Source organism: Monopterus albus, unplaced genomic scaffold (assembly GCF_001952655.1).
Source record: "Monopterus albus unplaced genomic scaffold, M_albus_1.0 scaffold60.1, whole genome shotgun sequence".
NCBI lineage: Eukaryota > Metazoa > Chordata > Actinopteri > Synbranchiformes > Synbranchidae > Monopterus > Monopterus albus.
In genome coordinates this window covers 1,623,029-1,649,175 of record NW_018127940.1, presented here as the reverse complement: position 1 = coordinate 1,649,175, position 26,147 = coordinate 1,623,029, and the positions used below count along the sequence as shown (strand labels likewise).

The 26,147-nt window shown below is 37.2% G+C and overlaps 1 protein-coding gene across 6 annotated transcripts in view; it reads right to left on the bottom strand.

The window, feature by feature from the left end:
* The window catches only part of LOC109961965 (neurexin-1a), a 241,003-nt gene that overhangs the window by 32,646 nt on the left and 182,210 nt on the right, over positions 1-26,147 (bottom strand). For 4 of the 6 annotated variants that reach the window (XM_020603263.1, XM_020603258.1, XM_020603260.1 and 1 more), the window contains 3 exons: positions 12,980-13,151; positions 6,604-6,693; positions 4,905-5,224 (listed from right to left, as the gene is read on the bottom strand). In XM_020603263.1, the coding sequence (XP_020458919.1) occupies positions 4,905-5,224; positions 6,604-6,693; positions 12,980-13,151 (582 nt within the window). The remainder of the gene's footprint in view (positions 1-4,904; positions 5,225-6,603; positions 6,694-12,979; positions 13,152-26,147) is intronic. The other 2 variants (XM_020603262.1, XM_020603261.1) reach the window with 1 other exon arrangement.

The window sequence follows — 26,147 nt, the reverse complement described above, 5'->3', positions numbered from 1 at the left end:
GCAACACAGGTGAGGATCTGTCACTGTCAACAGCTTTCAATGGCTCTTCTAGATAACAGGCCTTCCTGGGAGGGTAACGGCTACACGGGGCTCTATCTCTTATCCTTGAGTGGCTTTGATTAAGCATCATTTGGTATTAAATACTATCCTTCTATAGTTTGACATTTTCCTCCATTTTGTCCAGCCCTTCAAAAAGCTACAACACACAACATGTTGTTGTGTTGGAGTTGGCTTTCATGTATTTTGTATTAAATACAACCATTACAATCACATCCCACACTTGCACAAAATGTTAACTTATAAAAAATTGTAATGTTAGCAGAGTTTCCATAATCTGTCTTTTGTAAAATGCAGCTAATTAAACTTGATTAAAAAGTTTTATTGAGGACCACAGAGACAGAATAATGAGAGCTACTGTAAGTCACCATAATACTCAAAGTGCCTGACCACTGGCAGCTAGTGCTGCCATTAGACCTGTGTGGGCTGGCAGTTTGGGTGCCAAATTGACATAGCAGATACACTGGAACATATTAACAAATTTATCTCCAATTAGCACAATCGAAGTTTATGTACGAGGGGGAAAGCAATAATTTCCCCTAACAATTAATAAATGAAGCTGAGGCAGGAGAAGTCAAACTGATATCAGGACAAGAGAAGAGAGTAGCACTTCATGGTTTATGTGTAAAATAGCTGGTCCATTTTTTGTGAATGCATACACAAGTGCGTTATGGTTTAATTGGATGTGATGAGGCACTGCTACAGCACATGGAACAGACAGGCAGGCGGGCCCATATAGCAAGCTGTCTCCCCTACAGAATGTAGAGCAAGAAGCACACAGCAGACTACACTGCAAAAGCAAAGATATGATCAAAATCTAGGCCAATTATTGTCTACTTCTGTATTTGAGATGGTTTTAAGTCATGGACTTGAGTTACTCCAATTTTCCTTTATGCAAATGTAAAATTTTAATCACAATTAAAATAATAATACTAACTCATCAGTTTTTTCCAATGGTGCATGTCTTTCCTGTTTAGGCCCGTGCGCTCTAAGATGATAATATTCTTGTTAATAAAGCATGAATGGATACCCAGTGGTTTGAAAGGAATGACATTAATGTAACGTTACCCACAGGCCAGTGCTCTCAGTATTCTGTAACTATATAACCCCAGTTGAGCATTTAGAGAAGTTTTTGAAAGAGCACCTGAGAAGGCTGAGACCCCCTCAGACCCTTCAAAATTATTATAGTAATGATGATTAGCAATGACTTTACCCTCCAGGAGATAAGTGGGTCTGTGATCGACTGAGCCAGTGTCCCTGAAAGATTTTATTATGCAGGCATAGTGATTATGTGTGCACAGCAAGGCAGCAATATCAGTTGCATACGTCTTTTGCAACAAGCTCTGTTTTATTCAGTATTATCTTGCTATTGCACTGATCAGTTTACAGACAATCTGTCTTTTTGTTAATTCATTTGCCTATCATTCGGTTTCTATCAAATGTATGCTAAACAAAACAGAACATTTGTTTAGACCAGAATCTTTCTAGTTGTATAGGTTTTATTAGTTCAGGGGTGTACGTGAACATCTAGTCAAATGATTTATTTAAATGTTTCATCGGGCTAACACTTCAGATTGTATTAAATCACATCTGACCGTTAGTTGGTGGGCTGCACAAGCTAGCAAAGTGATATTGATTCCAAAAGAGCAACGTCATGCTCTAATTGATTCATTTCTACCTTGTTCAGAACCTTCTTGTAATTAAACACGGCTGATGTATCACTTCACTTGGAAAACAAATCACATTACAAAGGCTAAAAATGCTCCAGCTGCAGATTCAGCGTTACTGTAAGGACTGATACCAAAAGCAACAGGCACTTACAACATGTGACTTTATACTTAACTATTTATGTGTTAAGTGCTTTGGTTAACAACTCTCATTGTTAGACAGGCCTATAAAGGATCTCAGATCTTTCAGCTGACCTTTGTCATGAATTTCAACATGACAGCCTGATCTACATTTTTGGGTGCACCATCTTCACCAACAGGTTAGAGCCCGACACTGCTGCCACCAGTCTTAGCTATAGTCCATTTATACTAAGGCCAGCCAAATACTACTAAAAATATATGTGTTCCAGTAATGCAAAGCTGTTAGGATATGAAAGCATTCACTGGGGATGCTGCCATTCCCACTGGAGTAGAGATGGAACAGCTGCACAATGATTAAAATGCTGACTATTCAAGGGAAAAGACACTGAATGCACCATCTCTTTTTACAGTGGCCAGACACAATGTCTTTCTAAGTGCAGTGTTCTGAGACAGTAACGTCCTACCACAGGAATGCTTCATGGGAAGGTCGTCACGTTGAAGAACACTGGAAACACTGACATCTCTCACACGTTTGAGCATGCCTCATTCACATCTCCTCTACATCGCATTGAAACTATATAATCTAGTAACCTTTTTTTTTTTTTAATCTAGGAATACACTAGATAACATCTCAATCAAGGGAGTTAGCCTGGACTATTCTTTTTTCTTCCACATTTTTATGTCACTTTAAAGGTGCATTTGCAACATAACCTGACAGCACAACAATTTTCTTAATATAGTTTGCCTAAAAGGTATCGCCACTAACATGCATAAAACCTAACTGACATGTGTACTTTTATAACAGTCACAAGTGAACCTTAGACTCCCAAAGAACCTTTAGTTAACTCACAGCATTAACCTGTAACCCGTATCATGTCGTTGCACCAAAAACAATAGTTTTTTACATGATTGCTTCAACGTAAATGGTTATTGATTACTGAGCTTTTCAAGCAGACTCTAATTACCATGAGGGCATAATGTCAGACACCCAAAAGGCACATTCATATTTACAGCACAAAATAAATAAATTGACAAATATACATAAGCTACATTCACATTACAGGACTTAATTCTCAATTGTGATTTTGTGTGTGTGTTGCTGCATGTAAAAATGTTCTTATCAATCCTGTTCCTTTCTGCCAGTCTCTTGATTTCTTGCTGGCAATTTATACCACCACATTGGAGCTGTGATATAATTATAGTCTGATGTTCTGCAACGGTTCAAGAACCATGCTGAGTCTGAGAGAAAACCATTTCACTGGATCAATATTTATGATTGTATTATTTGTCAGCATCTGCAGACCCTTACACAAACTGCGATGATGGTCTCACTTCAAAAAGAGACAGAGGGAATGAGTTAGGGAATAGGCAGTAATGTGGGGTCTTTTCTGCTGCTAAGTTGAAAACTAGGTGCACATTTTCTGTGGGAGGTTGTCATTTCATAATACAAGCAGTAGGCCGAACAGTAATGCTGCTAATATGAAAGAAAAACTTGACATTTTAATTTGCTTGAGTGTAGCAGGTCTTTTTAAAAAGCTCCATATAAGACTGTAAGTCATAGATACATCACAGATACATCAACATTCAAAATTCAAGGCTTTTTATTGTTTCCCTTAAGAAAAAGGCAACAATAAGTCTGAATTTGAAAATAAAGATTTAAATAGATTTAAAAACAGCTTGAGTTATTTCTTGACAATCAAACTAATGTACTTAGCGTATAGGCAGTTTCTACCTTAATAGGCTAAGTGTCTTAACCTCATTCACCCAATCACACACAGAGATGGCAGCAGAGTTGCCATGCAAGGCACTGGCCTGGCCACCGGGAGTGATTTGGGGTTTGAAGTGTTTCCCAATGACACTTCGACATGCAGACCACAGGAGCCGGGGATCAAACTTCTAAACTTTTAACTAAAATCCCTGAAACTGAAGCATGTGTGTATCTGCTGTTGTTTCAGTGAAATGTATAGACCAACAGTTTAAAAAATATGCTCAGTGTTAATCAGTGCCACCACAGAGTAGCTGTAAAGCACATGTGTCTAACCTATCAATGATGTCACTTTTTGATTGTCTTACAAGGCTGAAAATTTCTTTTGGGACACGAAGTTTCTATTTTTGTTTTGTACCAACATCATATCAATCTTTTTTCTACATTCTGACTATTCCTTTTGTTGTTATAAAAAAAAGAATCTGCTGACACTATTTTCTTAGTGACCTAAATGAGACATGCTTTGGTTCAGTGCAGAGGTATTCCTAAATCATAAAAAGGTTCTGTCAGCATGTTTGCTGCAAGTTAATCCCCAGTGCAGTAATGTCAGTATGTAACGTCAGTGGTTTTGAAACAAACTCTTATATTTACATTCCGAAAACCTCTAGAACTAAGCTGCTACACTAGGATTAGACATTTTATTCTTATATGGACATTGTCTGAAACAAACAGAGTATTCATTCAAACTAAAACACAAAACATTTCTAAACCGCAAAAGTAAATTTTAGTTAATTAATGATTTTCATTGAAAATCCAAAGCTGCAGCAGTACTGAAAGATTTAAGAGAGAGATTGTACAGTAATAGTGTGATTGCTATTTCATTTGATAGGAGACATTATGTTGCATTGTTTAGTCATACACTGACATTTGAGAAGTAATATGTTTCTGCAGATGCTGCACAGCTCATACAAGACAAAGATGATGGAGTTCCTCTATGGTTATCACCCTAACTCCCCCCTCACCCAACACACACACACACACCACAGGTTGCCACATCTGATTGCACAGAGAGAAATGCTTCACAGCGTGCCTGTGGTGCTGCTCCCCATAGTGGAACAATGCACTTATTTTCTTTCAGTTTCTAGGCCAGAGGACTCAAGAAGAAGAAGGATAAGATACAACAATGTAAAGCATATAGCCTGCTACATAAGTGCCTAATGTATTGTAATATTCCAGGATGCGCTTAAATTCATGCTGTGCACTGTGAAGATTTCAAAAATAATAAGTAAATACAATAATGACATGAATTAAAGTCCATCTCAAGATAATCTTACCTGCTGAGGCTCTCTTGGTGTCGTCTGCTTGACTCGCTTGCTGGATGCCGTGGTGGTGGTGATCTCCATGATAGATGTGGACGTCTCAGAGCGATTGGCTGTTGTGCTCGACTGCGGTGTTATAGAGGAGGGCGACTCCCCCACAAGCCGCACGCTGCCCTGGATCCTAATGTTGGGATCCCCCTCTGCGGCCATGTTGAACACCTTCAAGCCATTATAGTAGAGGCCTGAAAGCTGGCCCTGAAAGGATCGGCTCCGGTCTCGTTCCCAGCCCCCAATCTGTATAGTGGTTTGGCTGTTGAAGATTGTAAGCTGTCGCCCTGTGGGAAAACAATGTTGCATATATACAAGAATGTTGAACTGTGGACTCAGCCACTTTTACTGAACAGGAAAAAAAAAAAGACAAATTATTTGCTCAGTGGCTAATGGGCTCAATAAATTACAGGCTGTTCAAGTAAACCCTGGTAATTTATTGCAGTTACAATGATGAGATGCCTACAAATAAATAAAAAATAAAAACAAATAAATAAATAACACAAGATTTAAAAAATCAGTGCAGCTTTGCTAAAAGTTTAGTCTAATCTAAAATAACAAGAAAATAAGATTAATCAGAAGTAGCAATTTTATGGGAATGGCACAGATTTAACCGCAGCTGAAAAAAAAAAAAAGAATCGTGAAAGAAATATAAACGGCAGGGAATTGCCTGAGAATAAGGATAATTAGAGTATTTGAGATCTTAGTATAACAAAGCTAAAACCATATATTTCGTTGTGCTTTTCTCATGTTATTTTGAATTCTTTCTCCAAATTTTATTTAATTTACAAACTTGGAACAATGCAGAGTATGAAAAAAACTTCTAAAATGCCTGCAGGCTGTGAGAACTGGACTTTTCTTATGTGCAATCTCACAAGGAGCAGGGCACTCTTTCTGAAATTTGAAACTGTCCATCCTTTTAGCAAAAGCAACCAAGGAAAATTTAACTTGGAACAGACACAAAGGGGAAAAAAAAAACACTTTTATAATGCAAAACCAAAAGAAAAAAGACACAAATGATAGGGCTCATTTCACATTTAAAGTAAAAAAAAAAAATGAATTAGTTATTGAACTGTAAAAAACAAAGCATGCACTCATTTTTTTTTTTAAATTACAGTTCCTTGATCTAATGCCCTATACATATTTACAATGTCTGTTAAAGGGACTCAAAATTCTGATGCCAATTCATATTGCACTCTATTTATCACTGCTGTCAGTTTAATCAGAATAGATCAAATGATACTATTCTGTACTGTATATCTACTGTACATAAGTGTTTCAAATAACACTTAGCAGTTAATGAATGACTAAACCACTGTAGAACTTTTAAATTTGTCATTTAGATGTTTACAGCAAAATGCTACAGTAACTTAGAGACATTTTAACAATGCTGGAATTACTTCTGTAAGAAGGATTTAAATTCATATTTACAGTCCCTTTAACCTTAAGTTGACAATAAACACGTATTAAAACAGCTGACATCTAAAAAAAAAAAAAGCATTATTATGAAAAGTAAGAAAAACTACAAACTAAATTTAACTATTCAAATCATTTTGTTTTTAAAGTTTTACTGAACATTTATTTTTAGGTTTATTATTTACAAAATATTGCTACAACTTGGTTATGATCAAATTATTTTATTTGAAATTTTAATCAGTGATTTTACCTTTGTCGAGTAGCCATTCGTCAACTACTCGACCAAGTCGGTATGGGATTCGCTGTCTAGCAATCGCCAGGCGTTCGTTATCATTGCTGCCTTTAAAGTTTAAAGAGACATTTCATTGGTTACAATCTGTAAGGTCAAAGGTTAAATGTTCATACTTAATGCTGGAGCTATACAACTGCACAAGGCTTTTCTATTTAAAATGTTTTGTATATTTAAAACAAATTTACTAAAACATTAATTGAACAAACTTCACTCATTTAATTTTATTTTATATCCAACAAATTAGACCTATGTTAATTGAAAATAAGTGAACTAGCACGCAAATGTTTCATCTAGGTTAAAAAAGCGATGTTATAAACCAACCCAAATCACAAATTTATACATTTCCATTACAAAATCATTACCAAAATATTTCCATTCCATTTGTCTTTACCCTCTATGGCTTTTTAAATGGCTTTTATACTAGTTATATACATTTTCCAAAAGAACATCATTTAAATTTATTGTTGAAACAACCTTTTATGGGTTAAAGTATAAAACAATTTAACGTTAACATATTACAAATACCCACCCCATTTATAAATAGTCTAATTGACAAGAAATAATAAGCACAGTATACATTCAGAGCATCTAGTCAGAAGACAATGTCAGAGTAGGTACATACACTGTAGAATACTCAATAAAATGGCTTTGACAAAAAGCTACAAGTCTCAAAAAAGGAAAAGTCATGGGTTTGACTGTTTGCAGGTTAACAGCATGAGAGTCAATGCAAAAGTGGTTTTCCAACAATCTTCAGAGAGCGAGCCAAATAAATGTCAGGATAGAGAAAAAAAAAACAGCTACAGAAAAACTCTACTCCAAGATTGGAGGGGCTCTTTGGCATTAATGACGGCAAACTCTGCATCACCCTTTTGTCAAGGCCAATAACCTCCCCAGAACGGAAGACTTTCAGCAAAGTGGCACTGTCTCAGAGTGCTTTTCCCCTGGTATTGTCTGGTGAGATTGAATTCAGTCAGCGCCATTCTTCCGGTAGATTGACAATGTTTGTCCCATCAACTATATTAATTCAGTTGAGACTGATAAAAGATCTGGTAGCTAACAATGATTTGGTGGAGAATAGCTTCCGAGAGGAAAAGATTGCAGAGACATGAAGGAAAAGAGGTAACCTTGTAATAAATGCACAGCTGGTTTGATGAAAGGTTTTAGAGGGAAGACGACATATAAGATATTTTTTAATCACATCAACTTGAATTACTGTTAGAGGATCTGCACAGAAAAAGGCTTAAAACTTGTCAATACAGCTCATGGAATTTGGTGGCAGTTGATTGTGACAGGTTGGAGCACAAAAGCTTGTGAAGGAGATTTAGTGGAACTTTTCGTCCCCAACATTGATGCAGAAAGACACAATCTGCATTACAACAGAGCCACACAAGGATATGATATTTGATGTGGATGTCCAATATTATTTACCCATGAAATGTCCAGTCATCTGAAGTCATACTGTACCTGATCTGTAATGTGCCTGTATATTTTTTTTTTTTTTTTTTTTTAATAAATTCAATGCCCCCCCAATTAAGTTGCTTTATTTAGACTGACTTAATCTAAACTGAGCCTTTATACCTGAACATGGATGCCATTTTGAACAGAAAATGGTCACAGGTTTTCAAATGACAAGTAAAACCCACTTGTATTGTTAAGTGTACTCTAATTTATGATGGCTGATCGTTGGACTGATATTCAAGGACATAGTTGGTGACATTCTGTGTTCGTGAAATTGTTCCCAAAAGCTCGGAGGAGTAGTTTTTTTTTTAATCAAACATCACTCAAACAGGAACAAAAAGTATATTTGTTAAGGACTGTTTTTGGCTGCAGTATAATACTTGTTTGCTGCTCTAGAGAACATTTAAGGCAGCAGGGTGTGTATGTGTGATTGATTCAGTGTAAAGTGCACTACAGTATCCAGGTTTATCATTAGGAAAGAATGTTCATTGGTGCTACAGTGTGCATCATTTCTGTGTTTTTAAGGGTTTTTGGACAACAATTCATGTTGTATGACAGAGGAATAAGCTAGAACAGGATTTGGTTACACAAATAGGACCAATTAATTGTTGGTTTTAGCTTTTTTTTTATCTAATTTGATGACAATAAAAATATCACTAAATTCATTCCTTAAAAACTAAAGTTGCACAATATTCAGCAATATGTTTAATTCATGCTACAGTTAGGAAATCACTCATCTTCATGCGGGTATGTATGTAAAACAGACCAGCCTGTAGTTGCTTTCAGCTTACGTAATGTCTGTGTACAGCCTAGTGTTAAACACATACTGTATTTCCTGTAAGTAAAGCTCCTGGAGCTCTGTACCACCTAATTCTCATGATGTGCGCATGATGGAAGTATTATACGCAAACAAAGAAAAGGAGTCATGCAAACAAATACACACACACACACTCATCTGCACTTCTTCTTATTTTGAATGTGTTAAAATAATGATTAATCCACTAATTGTTGCTGTCACGCATTCATGGAATTTGTTAATTCCTGTCACCTCCATTTGTCAGTCATGGGGTGTTAGCTGTGTCACTTCTCTGTTCCCTGCCACTGACACCTCATCTGAGGAACGGACAGCATCAGACCCAAAAACGGTTAGCATGCAGCTGCTGGGAGGGCGGTGAGGATACATGAGTTTAAAATGAAAAGCAACAACCATTCAATTAACTGATATATTCACTATTAATGCATGTATATTCTCTTATATACGAGCTTTCCTTGACAGCCCTATTGCATTAACATGTTTTGGAAGTCTTGTAGGTTTTGTATTTCTTAACTTGCTGTCAATTTGTGAAAGAAGTGGGAAGGAGACTACTAGAAAGACAGAGAAGTGTGCAGCAGGCAGTAGCTGACACACACAGGACACAGCCTCATGCACAGCACGTCACTGTGCCAAAGCCCTCTGCCTTTATGCAAAAACATGCTCCATTCTCAAAGAGAGTAATGTCGTATCTGTTTGGCTCTGCACCCTGTGGCATGCAGTCTGTCCTTATACTGAGGTTAATTAAGTGTGGATATAATCAAGGTCTGATCGTGTATTGATCCCCACTGTGGGAAACTGGAGTGTTAAACAATGCTATCCCCTGGGCTTCAATGCAGCAGCAGAGCCCATTCATCCTGCCTGCAAGCGGAGCCTGTTACTGCTGCTGAGTGTTGCTGATTTGGTTTGGTATGGGACAGCCTGGCTTATCTCGGCCAGACAGCAGCGATTCAGCTGAGCCATCGCGGGCGACCCACTTTGCCCTCACTCACTTGTTTTCCTTTTTTGTTAATAAAGTGGTCAGATAAGGTGGGGGTTTATCTCATTACAAACCCTAGGACAATCATCACATTAAATGAGCAAATATGCAAATGCTTCCACTGTTCACAGAGCCAAAAGAGGAATCTACACAAATCTCACTATTATTTTTACTCTTCTTATCCCTTGGTCAGGGGAGTTATTGCAGCATTTTTAAGCATGCCCAGTGATGACTACTTGCACAATAGGCTAAACAGGCTCATGGATTGAACACAGGAGAAACCAGAGCAGGTAGAATGGTGCTTTTATGAATAAAGCTAACCCTCCTCCCTTTGTATTCAATAAAGCCGAGTGCACTCCCTAAGGTGGAATAACAGGACAGAGCGTGAGACTGATAACAGTGAAAGAATAAGGCCAGAGACTTCTCCATTATCTTTGTGTGTGGCGCGTGTTCATCGGGTGCTCTGATAGGATACTGCACTGTACCCTGCGGGCCTGGCAGCACCATTGTGAAGGTATTACTTCCATGGCCAAAAGTCAGGAGAAGGGGCCACCTTTTTGTTGCTGCCCAGCCTTTAGTGTGCATGACAAAATGAAATCAGGGCAAGAGTAAAGGCACAAGAACTGATTTACAACAGAAAACTACTTATATGTCTCTGTGTGCATTTAGCATTTTATATTCTAATAATTGTACTAAGACTTTTAATGGCCCATAAGTATGCAGTATGAGACTTTTTAATGAGATTACTAGGGCAGCAATATAGACCCTGGTGAAGCAATTATTTCCTTGCCTTGAGAACAACTGCTCCCTGCCATATAATCTCTCTGTCCTTCTCACTCTCCAGCCATCATTTTTATCTTTGCTGTCTCTTCTTATTATAATCACTGCTGATCTGTGAGTGGCCTAAGAGTGGCTGAGGGCTACTATTATGAGTGTGTTAGAGGCATACATGGATACTAATCAAACTACAGGCGAGCTATGAGAATAATGGCTTTGTGTGCTGGGGTGAGGGGAGCAACTGCGCAGTAATTGTGATTAAATGTAATTAGTTTGCAACAAGCTTAATAAGGTAGCTGGACTTGGCATTGTCACTGACACATGATGGGCGGGGATGAGGCTGGTTACTGTTTCCCTGCAGCATCTACAAATGGGCACTTATGATCAGCAGAATTAATCTTGTATTATTATGGCTTTTCTAAAGTTGACACTACATCCGCTGAAACCATTCAAAAAGTGCTGATTTTGTTTCCACTTACAAAACAACAAAACAAAACAACCAATATTAAATATACTGTGCTGTGTTTGCCATTGCTAAGTATTTAATAGTCCAATTAATTATTAACTTTGATCTGGAGTGATGGTGCTTTATACCAGGTGGTAAATTTCATACTGACCTGAAGCTAATACATTTCACTCTGCAGTACTAAAACCTTAAGTGATACTTAAATATCCCATCATCTTCAGTGCTGTACTTGCAATATGTGTATTAAAATAATGAAACAAAGTTGTTTTCACCAACTTCATCCAGTTTATGACCAGCTATTTCTGTAATAGGTGTTTTGGGGGCAGAGTGTGTTTATTGTTCGAAGACTGAGATGGAGGTATCCAGGCGTTTAACCCTGCTGTGCATTCTGCCATGTCCGCGACATGTCAAAAACCATTATCTTCCCCTTTCCACCTGAGGCAAGCAGCCAGGATTGAGTCCAAGACATAAAACCGTCTTTCATTTGGGTGAATAACTGGCCATAGCTAAAAAGGTCACTAAACATTATGCAAAAGTAGAGAGACCGGCTTCAACTGGTGTTCTGCTTGTCCTGTCACTTATTCATCTTATACATGCTCACAATCTAACAAATGTCCTTGACGTCCGGCTGCAGCGTTTACTCTCATGGAGTAAATGCTACACTTGTTCCTTCAACAATTTTGGTGTTTGTGTTTTGAACAGTCAGATTCTTCCTCCTTTAATCCCCTATAGCTTTTGTCAAAGCCTTCTGGCAAAAAAGTTACAATTTCAACAACACAAGCAGTGGCATTTAAATTCTTTTTGAGAGCAATAGTACTACAAACATCTTGACATTCTACAGAAACGTATCAGTGTTGCTGAGTTGTTTTCCATTTCCAACAGTAAATTGCTTCATATTTCCCCAACAAATATGACACTGACGTCGCATTTTCTCCCAAATACGGTAAATCTTCACTTTTCATCTGGAGTTATCAGATACTACTACACTATACCGGTGCCAATACAAATATTTCAGTCCTGTAATGTAGAAAGTATTACATCTATCACACTTTTCACTTACTAAGTACTCATTACACTTTGCAGTAATTAGTGAATTAATCTTCTACTGTCATGTAAACTGTGTTTATGAAAAGTGCTACACAAATGAAGTAATTGGTATTAATGTTAATAACAAAACACTTAGCACACCTTCAAGTGAGTCTAGGAGTAATTGTAGCGTATGGTGAAATAATTAATATGAAAGTAAGTTGTCATGGTTAACCAGATGATGTGATGTAGCTGATCATTTGGTGTTTAACTCTGAGTAAGCAACAGATTCATTCAGGTTTTCATTTAGCTTGACTGTGCTATTACAGGTTTGTCAACCTCATCGCCTAAATGCAATCACTCTACTGTTTTGACAGAGAAATAAAAATTGAACTGGCGCACGATTACCTACCACAATAAAAATGGTAATTTGTAAGTAGTCTATTGATTTGAACATATGCTGTAGGTGCATTATTTATAGATAAGGGGAATATGATGCAGACAGAGTGGGAGGTTGCCCTCTCCTCCGGTTTATATTTTAGACTATGGGAGCTCTAAGGTGCAACCTATTTACATATGTCTAAGATGTTTATGTAAAGTGATAAGTAGAGAGATAAAAAAAAAATACTCAACAACACTGATATTATTCTTAACAGCTGCTTGAAACAGAAACATAAAAAGCAATTAAAGCACATGCCAAGTCAACATAAAACCATCCTAACAGGTGAGGCTTTAATAGTCAGCTTGATAATCTTTTGGTCATTGTATCGCCTTAAAGCAGCATCAGATGTAATTAAATGTAGAGTAGGTGACTCACCTGTGGGGTAGCGCTCAATGACTGGCAGGTCATCCACCTGCAGAGTGGCATTACCCCCACTCCGCGTAAACTTCACTATATGGTACTTTCCGTCATTTACAAACTTTGACGTTTCCTCAATGTTAATGTCGTCTGTTCCGACATTAAATACAACAGCAACGTTTCCTTTTTCCTGAAAAGTAAAAAACACAGAAAAGAAAAGATTTTAGTGGAAATAAACATTACTGTTTTGAAATGTCTAGTTCTATCAAGGGGATATAGAAAAATTGTTAAGTGGGAAATTGGTTCAGAAAATGTGAAGGGTTATTTTTTTATTTATTTAATGAATGCTGAAGGGAATGTAGTTAGCTACTGTATCGCAGGTACCACCTTCACTTTATCCTGCATCATAACAGAAAGCAAAACTTACATAGTAAAGTAAAATGTGTCCCATGATCAAGTGAGAGTGAGAACTATTGCTACAAAAACAAAAAGAATGGCTGGAATATTCAGTGACCCATCAGCAACTACGGTGTAAATATTTTTCTATGAAAATATTAAGGGTTAAATTGTAAATTGTGTTTGTGTATTTAGTTTAAAATGGCTAATGTAATTTTACAAAGCCATAGTGTTATATTACTTTGTAATATTGTGAAGACTTTTTTGTGTAGAATTTCTGAACCAGTGGTGAGACCCAAAAATTACTGAGACTTGAAAAATGTAAATATAATATTCAGTCTCCCTCACCAAGAATATTTTTTCATACAGTCCCTAAATACATTCATGCCCATTCATAATACCTTGATGTATTTATTATTTTATAAAGGTTACATGGTGTATTCATGTAAAGATTAAGAACTGTGTTGTATTTAAACTGGAAACAAAAACATACATATTTTGCTTGTGTTGATGATTAAATATGTATTTCAATTTACTGTGATTCCTCGAAGACAAATCATTAATAAAGGGTTGTGGTGACTTTTTAACCGAATAACCATAACTGAATTACAAAAACTACATAAACTGAGTCTGTAAATGGCATTACTCTGCATTAGCCACACTTTTTATAGTGGACTTCCCAAACAATGAAAAGAAATATATGGTCATTTTTTGGCCTGGAGTCAATTTTTTAAAATAAAATCCTTCTTGCAGCAGAAGGGTAGGTTCAAAGGAGGACCAGGGTTGGCCCTGACCTCCACCCGATTCTGAACTCACTATAACAGGTATTTGTTTTGTAATTAAGTAACAGACTGTTAGCAATTTTACTTCTATTTAAATAAAATAACACTTTATTTAACTCTTAACAGTCACCACCGAATCATGTTTAAACAAGAAAACAAGGATTTTTTCTCTATGTGGTGGTGCTGTAGTCAGATGGTGTTTACATCTGTCACCTACAGAAACATGCAATATATAGCAGCATGTTTCTCTTGAGGAATGTTTCTTGTCACAACATTTCTGTACATCATATACAACATATAATATTATTCCCAGTGTGTTAATGTGCTAGATTGGCTTTAAGACATATTACATGCAGATTACTGTAGGGATTATTGCCTAACCTTCAGTTGTCAGTTTACTAGGAACTCCTACTGTGATTAAAACTAATGCAGTCTAACACCACAGTCCTGCAATAAATCCCGCCTTCAGTGTTTGTTGAAACCGATGTAGAAATGTGCATAGCCGTTGTGAAGAATGCAATTTGTGGTGCGGTTAAACTATACTGCATTGTAAAAAAAGAGGCGTGTCAGTAATTCAGCTTACCCTCACTGATTAGAATAGAAGGAACAAAATATTAGAAACATCTGTCAACATAATGGCACAATACAGTCCAACTGCACCACAAACTTCAGCCTCCAAAATGATGAGACAGATGAATCAACACCTCTTTAACACAGTTTCAAAAAAATGAACGTTAACACCTTGATGAACATGACTGTTGCATTAAACTGTATTAGTTTTAGCTCTGTGTTTCTAATGAAGTGATAACTGAGTGCATGTTGTTCTTGGATGTGGTATTTCTGTGCTTTTCCTAAAAGCCTCATCATCACTTCAAAAACTCTAAAGTAGCTTCAAAACTTGCTAAAAAGAAATTATTGAATGTGAGCAGTATGTGTGAGACTGAATCATTAAATTGCAGTGAATACTGCCATCATTACATAAATAACATAACCAGGGAAACATAAACAGAAGGTCTCAAAAGAAGCTTGAACCCAGCTTCAAGCTCTTTAGATTGAACATGCAATGGGTATGTGCTATAAAAAGCCGCTTTTTACAGTACATGATCGAAGTCCCTGAATCCCACTGCTTAATCCAGCTAAAATGAGTGTTTATGTTGGTGCAGCCTCTCTCATTCTGCTTATGAGCTGCAGTGAAAGGAGCATCTGGTTGGACGCTCTCTGCATGTCATTATCCAGTCAGCACAGCCAATAGTACACTGCATCTCTCTCTCTCTCTCTGTCTCTCTTTCTGTCTCCCATATGCACAACCACCCCCCCCCCAACCATAACCACACATACAGAGGCACACACGGAGCCCAGTTCCCTTAAACTGCAAAATGAGTCGAGCACGTCTCCTGAGCCAGAAGCTACAGAGCAATTAAAACCATTTGTAATGTGTCACACTACGTTACCAAAACTAGAACAATGTATACTTTGTAATGTAATATCAACAAATTATTGCATAATCTGATGCATTAAAGCTACACTACCAATTCAGTTTACTCATTGCTTGTAGGCAGAAGCACCTATCTACATAACTGAGAAGCAGATGGTGACTACAGCTCATGTCAGGTTTGCAGAACTGAACGGGTCAGAGGAAGATCTGTAGATGCTGCTGTTGTGTTACAGTGGTTGTACAATGTGTCATTTTGAAAGATTTGCCCTTCCTGAAACCCTTAAGCAAGAGGCACAGCGACAGCAGCTCCTCGACAGGGCTAAATTCAGATACCTTACACCTAGGCAATATTTAAAGCACTTGAATAAATGGTAAAGTTTAATATGAGAATTTGCGATTCCAAAAGGGAGCTTTCTTTCAAGGACTACAGCACACTGAACTCATAAATTGAGAACTTTTTAATACTACTGCTCTTGAAAAAAAAAAGGTTGAGTAGACGGACCGACCCAATTAAAATCCTGCTTTTAATAGCCTCCTTCAATTGACTTTTAATGTTCCCAATGGTCTTGTTAATAAATTTACTGCATTTCATGACAAACTGCCAACTCAAATTTCCATTGCATAAAAAAAGCCTACTTTATGGTCTAGTGAAGAGATGATGAGGTAGATGAAAGGATGTAACAGACAAGAGGACAAAACCCACACCATTCGATTCAGAGAGTCAGACATCAGATGAAAGATAAGAGCTAAATCTTATGGCTGAGAAAACTCAAGGTAAAATAACTGCTCAGATCCTGTGTTTCTGCCTTGTTTAACTCTTATTTCCCTCTGCTTTCTAAGATAGGGTTTGCATTTGCTTTAAACGCCAATGTAATTGTTTTTTCTTAATGATAACTCAATACATTTCAGCATTTCCTGAAATGTGACACACTTAAGAGTTTCTCAGTTAGTTCACCACCAAGAGCAGCCTAATCCTGTCGCTCTAATGGGGTACAGGCTTATGTCAGCCACTGATTGATAGCTGCTTACATAAACCCAACCATTTACACCCTGTACAATTTTAGGGCTGCTCACTTGATAAGTGCCATTCCCCGCTGGGAACGTATACTGTACGGTGCACACATACCACACGAGAGGAACTCTGTCCTGCTTGCCACTCTGCACGCTGCTTTGATTAATTGCTCATCAAGCTGCAATAGAGTTTAATTAACTCATGAAGTTGATCCACCATTCTCCTCTAACCTTTCCCTTTTTTATGCTTCTCATCCTTGCAGCTGGAGGGTGGAGTAGCTGCAGGAATACTCAGGGTGTCAGTTTCTCGTTAAAACTCCCCATCTGCACTCATTATACAGCCATAGAGATATTTGTTTTAGTAGCTATAAAGCTGCAAAACAGCCTCTGCAGACCAAGTGTTTTGCTGAAATTATTAGTAGCACTGCAAAGCATCTTTTTTTCTTCCCATCATGTCAACAAAACCATGTCTGAACAAATATGTGTTAAATGCTTCAACACCAGCTTAGGTTATAGGTCAAACTTGCAGTAAAAATCTAGATAACAGTATTACCATTAATAATAAGTCACTTGATTAAATCACACTTTTGTATTTACATCTCAGTTGAAAGTACACAGTATGTTGCTGATAATCAGCTTGAGGGCCAAGCAAACCAGAAACATCCCGAGTTGAAATGATCCACACGTTTGTAATGTTTACTGACACAAGCTTATTTCCCCAGCCCATGTAAAAGACAACATAAAAAAAGAAAGGAAGTGAAAAGTGATATTTGCAATGGTGTCAGCCCTGCTCTCCAGCCTCTGCAAAAATGAACACCATGGTGTAGGCTGTCCTAATGTTTTGCTTGTTTATGAGTCATTCATGTTGACAACCATTGTGCACCCGTCACATTTCATATCTCATCAGTTCAACTCCATGGGACTGCAGCACACCTCCCTCCAGTGCATATATTTGTGAGTCTCTTAGCAGGTGGGACAGCACCTCCATCATCCCTTTAGTGTGTGTTATGTGTGCACGTTGAGGGGATATTATACTGTACTCTCACTGCAGAAGCTAAAGGTCTTAATGGAGCAAGGGCAAAGCAGACTGTACAGTTCACCTTATCTTTTAATTACCACTGGCAGTTTTCTGCTTCTCCCCTTTTTCAAGCAAAGCTTGCTTAATGAAATTACAGACATAATGAAATAATGAGGAGAAAGAACATTTACTTTTTTTTTCTTTTACATCTTATGGTCCAATATACACTGTACATTATGCTGCAATTCATATACACATCTGCAATTACAGGCACACAAATACAGACATGCAAATGTGTGCTGTAAATGTATCACTTACACATTTAGAGTGCAGTAAATTTATAACAGACCTGGGGGCAATATAATAGCAGAGCTGTGGTTTTGCAGAAAATGAATTTTCAGCCTCATAGAAGCACCATATGATACATTAACTCCCTAATATCCAAAACAATTTAATGACGTTATGGACTGTGACAAACCTACAGTATATTGTCTCTGTGGGTTTGAAACCAGTGAGGCCTATATATTCATTTCATACTTTTTAGTCTACAGTTGTAGACGCTACAGTAGTTAAAACTTCACCTATAATATAAAACTCATCACGTGTAATTCAAGTCACATAAAAACATACATGAAGTATAGTTTTATTGTACTTACAGTTACTGAGCCTCAAAAGACAACTAATATTCCACCAACTGATAAGTACGGGCAAAAAAGATAATTAATTTCCAAACTGTCATTAACATGCAGCTTTTGGGAATTTTTTAAATAACAAATCAATATGATTTTCTTTATCTACTGTATTCCAGTCTTCCAGTCTGGGAGATTTTCCTAAACCTGTCGCAAATTACCATCAGGTGTTTGAATGCACTTCTGCTTGTAAGGACCTGATGCCTGGATTGCACAAATATGGTGGTGATATTTATTAACTGTAAGAAAACACTTTCTAAAAGAGGCAACTGTTAAAAATCTGTGTCTTCAGATTCTAATCTGCATGCTACAGCTTTTAAAACATGTTCTAATACATGAAACACAGTTGACATGATTCCCCTCCCCCCTCATTTCACCACTGCCTTGGAGTATTTCTGATGTGGTGCAGTACATGTGTGTTTGTTGGGAGCTCAGCGTATTTCAAAATCAAGTCCGCCAGCTAAAGTGCCTAATTATCTGTGAAGTTGCCTTGAAATTGTTTCCATTGCTAGGAGACTTTATCAAGTGGCTTTTTGTAGGAGCGCTTTATCAAATACCTCAAGTTAATAAATCATCAAGCCAGCCAGAGCAACTGTTTGAAGGAGGCCACTGGAGAATAACAGAGACATATGGCTATTTTATCATTAAAGGGTATATACGTAATATGAAAACACGCCTGTATTCTTGTGTTTAATGCAGCAGCTTCTTTGTGAGATGTAGCACGAAGGGAAAGATACTGTACATACTGCACCTGTAAGCACTAAGTGTTTTAATACTGGGGAAATTATCGGAATAAAAATATAATTTTGGCCTCACCATTCAGATGGTAGTGTCCGAAACAGGAGTCAGTCAGCAGTGCTTTTCAAAAGGCACTGCTTGTATTTCCTGGAATGACATTTGCTGTCTGTCTGTGCTCTTTCTCTTGTTCTGTCTTTGGCCCGCCTGTGACACATTCCATCAAGAGAGGTCAGTAGATATCTGAAATTTGGTTCTCTCTAACTCAAAGAAATCAATTCAGGTTCCAGGTGATTCTCCTGTCTTTTAGCGTGTGACAGCTGGTGTGCACTGGGGGGGTGAGCTGACCTTCATCTCTGTCCTGTCTCTGTCAGGACTTCCTGTGTCCCCCTCTGAGCATACTCAGACTCTAGCTCACTTCATCTTCATCTCTGGCTAAAAAGGATCAAATATAATCAAGTATACACTTGAGAAGAATGGGGATAGTGCAATTTCCTTAGTAAGAGAAGAAATAATGAGTTCAGGTAGAGCTGGAGACATCCAGTATAGTACTGTATGTCTGAAGGCAGGGAACATGTGCTATGACCAACCCCTTATCCTGAGAATGAGACACTCAACATAAGGATACACACCATGACCAACATTTCTGTTGTGTCTACTCAAATGAACAAAAACAGATGAACAAGTCCTGCATGTGAAATTAAACAGATTTTTTTTTTCTTAGAATGCAAAGCGTAATATGGTCTCATGCAGATGTTCCACAAAATCAAAATCAAATGTATAACTTGTAAAAGTTTGACTCACCATAATTATTTGAAGTATTTTCACTGAGACACGTTTCTTGTAACAATGAGACTGTTTCATGGAAATTTGCAGCCCTGTCATGTTTTACTGCGATCGGTTCCACAGTGTTTTCACAGTGTATGAGCTCTTCGTGTAATTACGTGACAGGTTTGCTCATCTTGTAAAAGGTGTCACACATTTCACCTCAGTAACACAGAACCACAATTTTAACACAGCTCAGCTAAATTATGTCACATTTCCATAATTACTGTGTGCGTTTTATTATTTGGCTACCTGACATAACAATGTATGTGTAACACAGGGCTGCATGTCATCCTAACTTCCAAAAAAACAATTTATCTGTGGATTTGATGTCATAAATGTGTCCATATAAATGGAACAGAGCATGACAGGGTCCAGCCATATGGTGCCATAAAAAACTTTCAAAACAGCTCAAAGTTTTCTCAGAGCTCCACTTTTGGCTCAGTTTGAGATAGAAAACAATGTGACAAGTTTGCATTCAGCGGCACATTAGCTTGCAACCTGAAAATCTGATGGGGAAACATGTTCAATCACTGTTTATAGTTCATGCAGAAAAATGGCTGTTGTATGAATGGGTAAAAAAAAAAGCTTTGGATGTGATGATTTTAAAAGTAACAACTTTAGAAATATTAATTAATATTTCCTCTAATTTTTCTCCTTACTTGCAAATAACCTACCTCTGCAAACTCATTCATAAGGAAACATGATGGTCTAAGGAAAAAGTACAACAAATTTGTGTTATTATTGGAAAGCACTGATTTGTTTCTGTACTGTGGTTCACAGAAGAAGCGGGAACAAATTCACAGAACACTTCCACTTTATATTGTGGCTCGAGTACTATGTTAATGATATTGAACCATGCAGAGCAATTGTTTTATAGCTATGGTAGTGCTTCAAGCCTCATAAGAGAGAAACCATTTGATGCTGGGTATGGCTGGACACGCTGATGGTGATGTGTTTTGGCCCGATGACAATCAGATGCAGCTGCTTCTTTACACCAGACTTTCATCAGACTTGGGTCAATTTGGGGCTTTAAAGCTATACAGCGATTTCAGGCAAATTGCATACAGTATGCATACATTTTTAATGTAGCCTGGAATGCTAACTTATTGCTCAGTGCAACTGAAACAATTTAAAATATCGCTTGAGATAAATGAACATAATTACAGCTCTAACAATCCATCATGGTGAGCAGAAGCTCCTGGCTGCAAGAAATGTGAATGTTTAGATACTGCAGCAAAAAAACCCCAATAAAAATATGATTAATCGTGCAGCCCTAGAAGTGTTTCTACCACATGCAAGGAAATGAAAATGACCAGCACACATATGAAGCAATGCTACTGTAACCAAATGGTTATAATGTCTTTGTTTCTCAGTCACTTTCTCTGCAGTCTTGTTCATAATAATCCAGATAAAGAGATGTTTGAAGGAAATAGTCTTTTACAATTCTAGTGTAAAAATATCCAGTCATTTACTCTCATGCTCCATCTTTCAGTGCTAATTAATTAATTCGGTTTGCAAGAGCTGTACAGCTTAATGTTTAAGTTACTGTAAGCAGATCGTCTTCATTTTAAATATAGAAAGCATTCTTATTTGACCAGTTGTGACAAGAAGTCTTCTGTAAAAATCAAGAAAAGCCCTCTCTAAAAGAAAATGAGCACATACAGCTTTGCAAGGAGGCTGATCTGCCTTCAGTACTTCCCTTGTTATTCAGGGAGCATGGGAATAAACAGTGGGGTCAGAAGTCAAAATGGTTTGAGGAGGGTTCATCATATCAAAGCTATCACACACTACAAACAACTTTTAAAAAAACATTTTAAAGTCCACATTCACTCTGCCCCTCTTATACTTTATATGATATTTCTGTTATTTCTACAAAACCTCTACAATTAATAAAGCTACTTCCGTTTTTGTAGAGGATTTTTTTTTTTAAATCATAGGTCTCTAAAGTAAAAATAACATGAAGTGACAAAAAGGCTGCAACCTGTGAAAAAACACCACATCCCCCATGTTGTACTGTAGATGTATGCTCCACTGTAAGTTCTTTAAAATAAAACAGTTGGTGGAATATTAGTTGTCTTTTGAGGCCCAGTAACTGTAACACTGTTGGATTTAGAACAGTGCATGTTGTTCAGTAATCTTCAACACCACCATTTACAGGTGCACTAAAATTATAACAGGCACCAGAAACAAGAAACTCCTGCAAGTTATTTCTACAGCATAAATAAATCTCAGGGTCTCCTGTTTTTAGAAAAGTACATCAGATATACAGTAGCTTATACTCAATCTTGAGTGACATGACAGACAAAACAAGGAGCTTACGAATATACTGTTTACAATAAGTCAGTATTATTTGGACAAAATGTTTTTTATGTTATTTATGGTTGTTAACCCTTTGTACCGAAAGGGAATCATCACTTCTGGCTCATAACATAAAAAAATATATAAAGGTGCCTTTAAACAATTTGCAATGCTTAAGGCTTCTATGCTACTATTTAGCATTCACTGTATAAGAAGTAAGAACAGCAACATTTAATAAATGATCTATAGTACAATATATTGTAGTTATATGCAGCTAAAGGGGCAGATTTAATTGTTTCTTAATGCACAATTACTGTCAACAATTATAATATCTCCTATGAAGACATATTTTTTGTCATTACAATGGTGTTTTTATTGTACTGTCATATATTTTCTGTTTGTTTGACTCAGTAATGTAAAGTGTTGCCATTAACTCACTAGTTTTTTTGTGCTCTACAGATGTAAGCAAATAAATAAAAGATTTGCATTGAGCAAACTGTCTTTAAATAGTAATGTAAAGCTATAACAAAGAAAGTAGTTTAGACAGAAGTTAGATATTATTAAGCTTGTTGCCATAGTAATAACAGGAAGATAGAAATGCACTTATAGCAATTGTTTAATCAGTGGTGTAGGAAGAACTCAGATTGTTTACCTAAGTAGAAGTAGGAAATATCATAGTGTAAAGATACTCTCTTATAGATAAGAGAGTACATAATGCATACATAATGTTACTTAAGTAAAAGTGCAAAAGCATCAGCATAAAATATACTTAAAGTACCAAAAGTAAAAGTACTCATTATGTGAAATAGCACAGTTTACATTGATGTACAGTATATTATTTGATTATAATCACTGTGCTCATCACATTTAATATTGCAGCTGGTAAAGGTAGAGCTCATTTTAACTACCTGTTATGCTCATAATTTGAATTACTACTGGATAGCTTGTGAATTTTACACTGTGATCAATAAATCATATGACTATACTGTATTTTGTTCTATAAACTTCATTCTGAAAAGTAACTGGTAACTAAAGTTATCAAATAAATGTAGTGAGTACAAAGAACATGTTTTTAAATGTAGTGAAGTTGAAGTAGCAGAAACTGAAAATAAAAAGTAATGTACAGATACCTCAAAACTGTACTTAAGTACAATACTTGAACAAATGTACTTAGTTACTTTCCACCTCAGTTAAGGCCCAAGTCTGCACTAATGCTCCAAGTTGTCTTGAACTGAAAAATGTGTAAATGGGTCACGTTGCCCACAGCTGTAGGAGACAGTTGTATTGCATGGCCAGTTATCAACAGGAATACAATAAGAGAAATGTACTGCACTAACAAACACCAGACTTGACTCAGGAATGTGTACTGCCAATAGCTGTAATTTAACCAGGATGAAGTGCTTTAGGGGGCATTTTCCCTTTAAGAAAACCCTGGAATACATGTTTCTAATACTTCCACAGACCTGGGAAACTGCCAAGCTTTAAAATTGCCACCATCAATCAAGTGGTTTTAAAGGATGCAACAAGCAATTTCATGGATGACTTTTTTTTCCAACTTCTTCAACATTATTCCACATCAGCCCCATGTATTATCATAACTTTTTACCCCTCACCCCACCCCTTTTTCTCTTTGATTCTAGTGGCACAGACAAAAAGGAAATGCCTTTCAGTGCTCTCTCACTTTTTCATGTCCGCTGACCTCTCTGTCTTTTAAAGTTAAGATAGTTCTAACTGATTTTCATAGTCCCACAATTCATCACAGACGAGGAATACATTAAAAGATCTGGAACAAGAGGTGTTAACTTATGACAAGAACTGCGCTTTCTTAAACCTCAGAGGAATGAGCCTTGTCCTAGATTTTTTCCGATCATAGAGGACTATTGTTGTGTTCGTAGTATTTTAAGACATGTAATTCCTCACTATGTTGTAATGGCTCTCAGACCCTGTTTTCATTTAGAACAATGTCTGGCAGATGGAGGGGAGATGATAAAGTTGCAGTATTTGTGATGTAGAATCAAGCCTCTCTGTTTGTCTGGGTATTCCTTATAGCTGAGATTAGATCTAATCATTGTATCCAAATCAATTAAAACATGTGAATAGATGAGTGTGTTGAATATCTTTGACAGAAAAAAATCATAGAATTAAAGGAGAAAGATAAAAAACAACGTTATTCAAAAATAAAGGAAGATTCCAAGTTACAGAACAAAAACACACCCATCAATAAAAATACTGATGGGTGTGTCAAAAGACTGTTCATTGAAACTGTGTTCTTTATATACAGTACAAGATATTTACTGATTTTTTTTATCTTGTTTTCCTCAGAGACTCCCCAAATGCCTGTCTGCTCATATCTTTTCAAAACACAAGGGAGCCTGATATTTCCACAGAATGCCCTTAAGAGATATGAGATCATTGCCTTTATCCCTGGGTCCAGCAGCTGATCCTGTATCTCTGTACTGATGGATGCTGTGATACACTGCAGGGGATTGTTAAACAATAACCAGAGGTGTTAAAAATACTTTGTCTATTAGTCATCCTGGATGTGCGTGTTTGTTATCTTAACTGACATCAAATTTTGGTTGAGGCTGTATACATCTGGGTGATCATTAAAGACAGCGGCGATTTTCTCATTTCAATCCTACAAAAGCCGTTAATGACCAGCTGCAGTTAGCCAATCACCGACAGCCACCGGACTTCACTTCTATGCATTTTAACAAGCAAGGCTGGTGTTTCATCTGCTAGGCTAGACAGCAATTGTTGAGTTTTACCAAAGATTATTAACACTAATGTGCACTAAGAATTTGATACAGATTAATTTTTGAAAATGCGTTTTCTTGCATTTTCAGATTAAAGCCAAGCAAGTTTCAGTTTAGATGCGTTCCACTTGGTTTTCATTGCACACACTGCATGGTATAAAAATTCATCTCCCTGCTCTGTCCTGTGGCAGGCTGACATTATAGCATTGTAGAAAATGTCTGTTAGGGCCACAGAGCAAGGTGACAAGTCTAGCCAGGAGCCATCATTATAAGCCAACTGAGTACATTCTCACAAAATGGCAGGAGCAGTGCTTTTTTCCTCTTTCCATTATCCAAATTAACACACTCCCACTGTGATCACCAGCGCTGATTTTAACTGATCTCAATCATCTAAATCAATGATGAGACACTGCAACTGTGCTGTATATTAATCTTCTCTAAAGATTCACAGAGACAAAAAAGGCCTCATCCAGCCCACTCAATTTCAGGATTTTGTCCAATTATTCTCACTTGTCATTTACTGTGAGTGCAGTAGGAAACACCTGCTCAGAGATAAATGGTGTGGGGCGAAAATCTGCAAATGAAGACACTGACAGCGGTGCTGACAGTGCCTCTGGATGACAATGACAAGACGGCACCAAGTGACAGATATTTGGAGGTTGTCATCTCTGCGGAGCTGACCAGGCACTTTCATTTGTAAGTGCTTTGATGCAGCTTTGACTCTGCTTACCTTCCCTTCCTACTGTATATTCAGATGCTAGGGAATGTAGTACAGGTTTGGCTGGGAACAAAGTGCACAGCACAGCACAGCGAATCAGTTTTCAAAATGATCTATTGCCTTTTCTGCAGTTTCTGTGTTTGTGGCTCAGTTAAATTATCTGTAGCTATGATGGATCAATGTTGTATACTGGTGGCAACACAACTTGTCTCCCTGACATATGGCTGTTCATACCACTGCCTCACTCATCTTCCCAGGGTCCGTGTTACTCAATGGAAATTCGCCAAGTGATTACCATTAGAGGGGACTGGGCTTTGTACTGTAACTCTTCACTGTGTAGCAGAAGAATGAGAAATTGACACTTTTTAATTGTTGTCCTATGAGAAAGCCAATTACATTTGCTCTAACAAGAAGAAACTGTGGTTGCATCAACAAGAAACTGAAGGCAGAAAAGTGTGTGATCCTCTGGGTGCAGCTGTTTATTTTTGAGATTATTTGGCACCTCTTAATGAGACGGTGT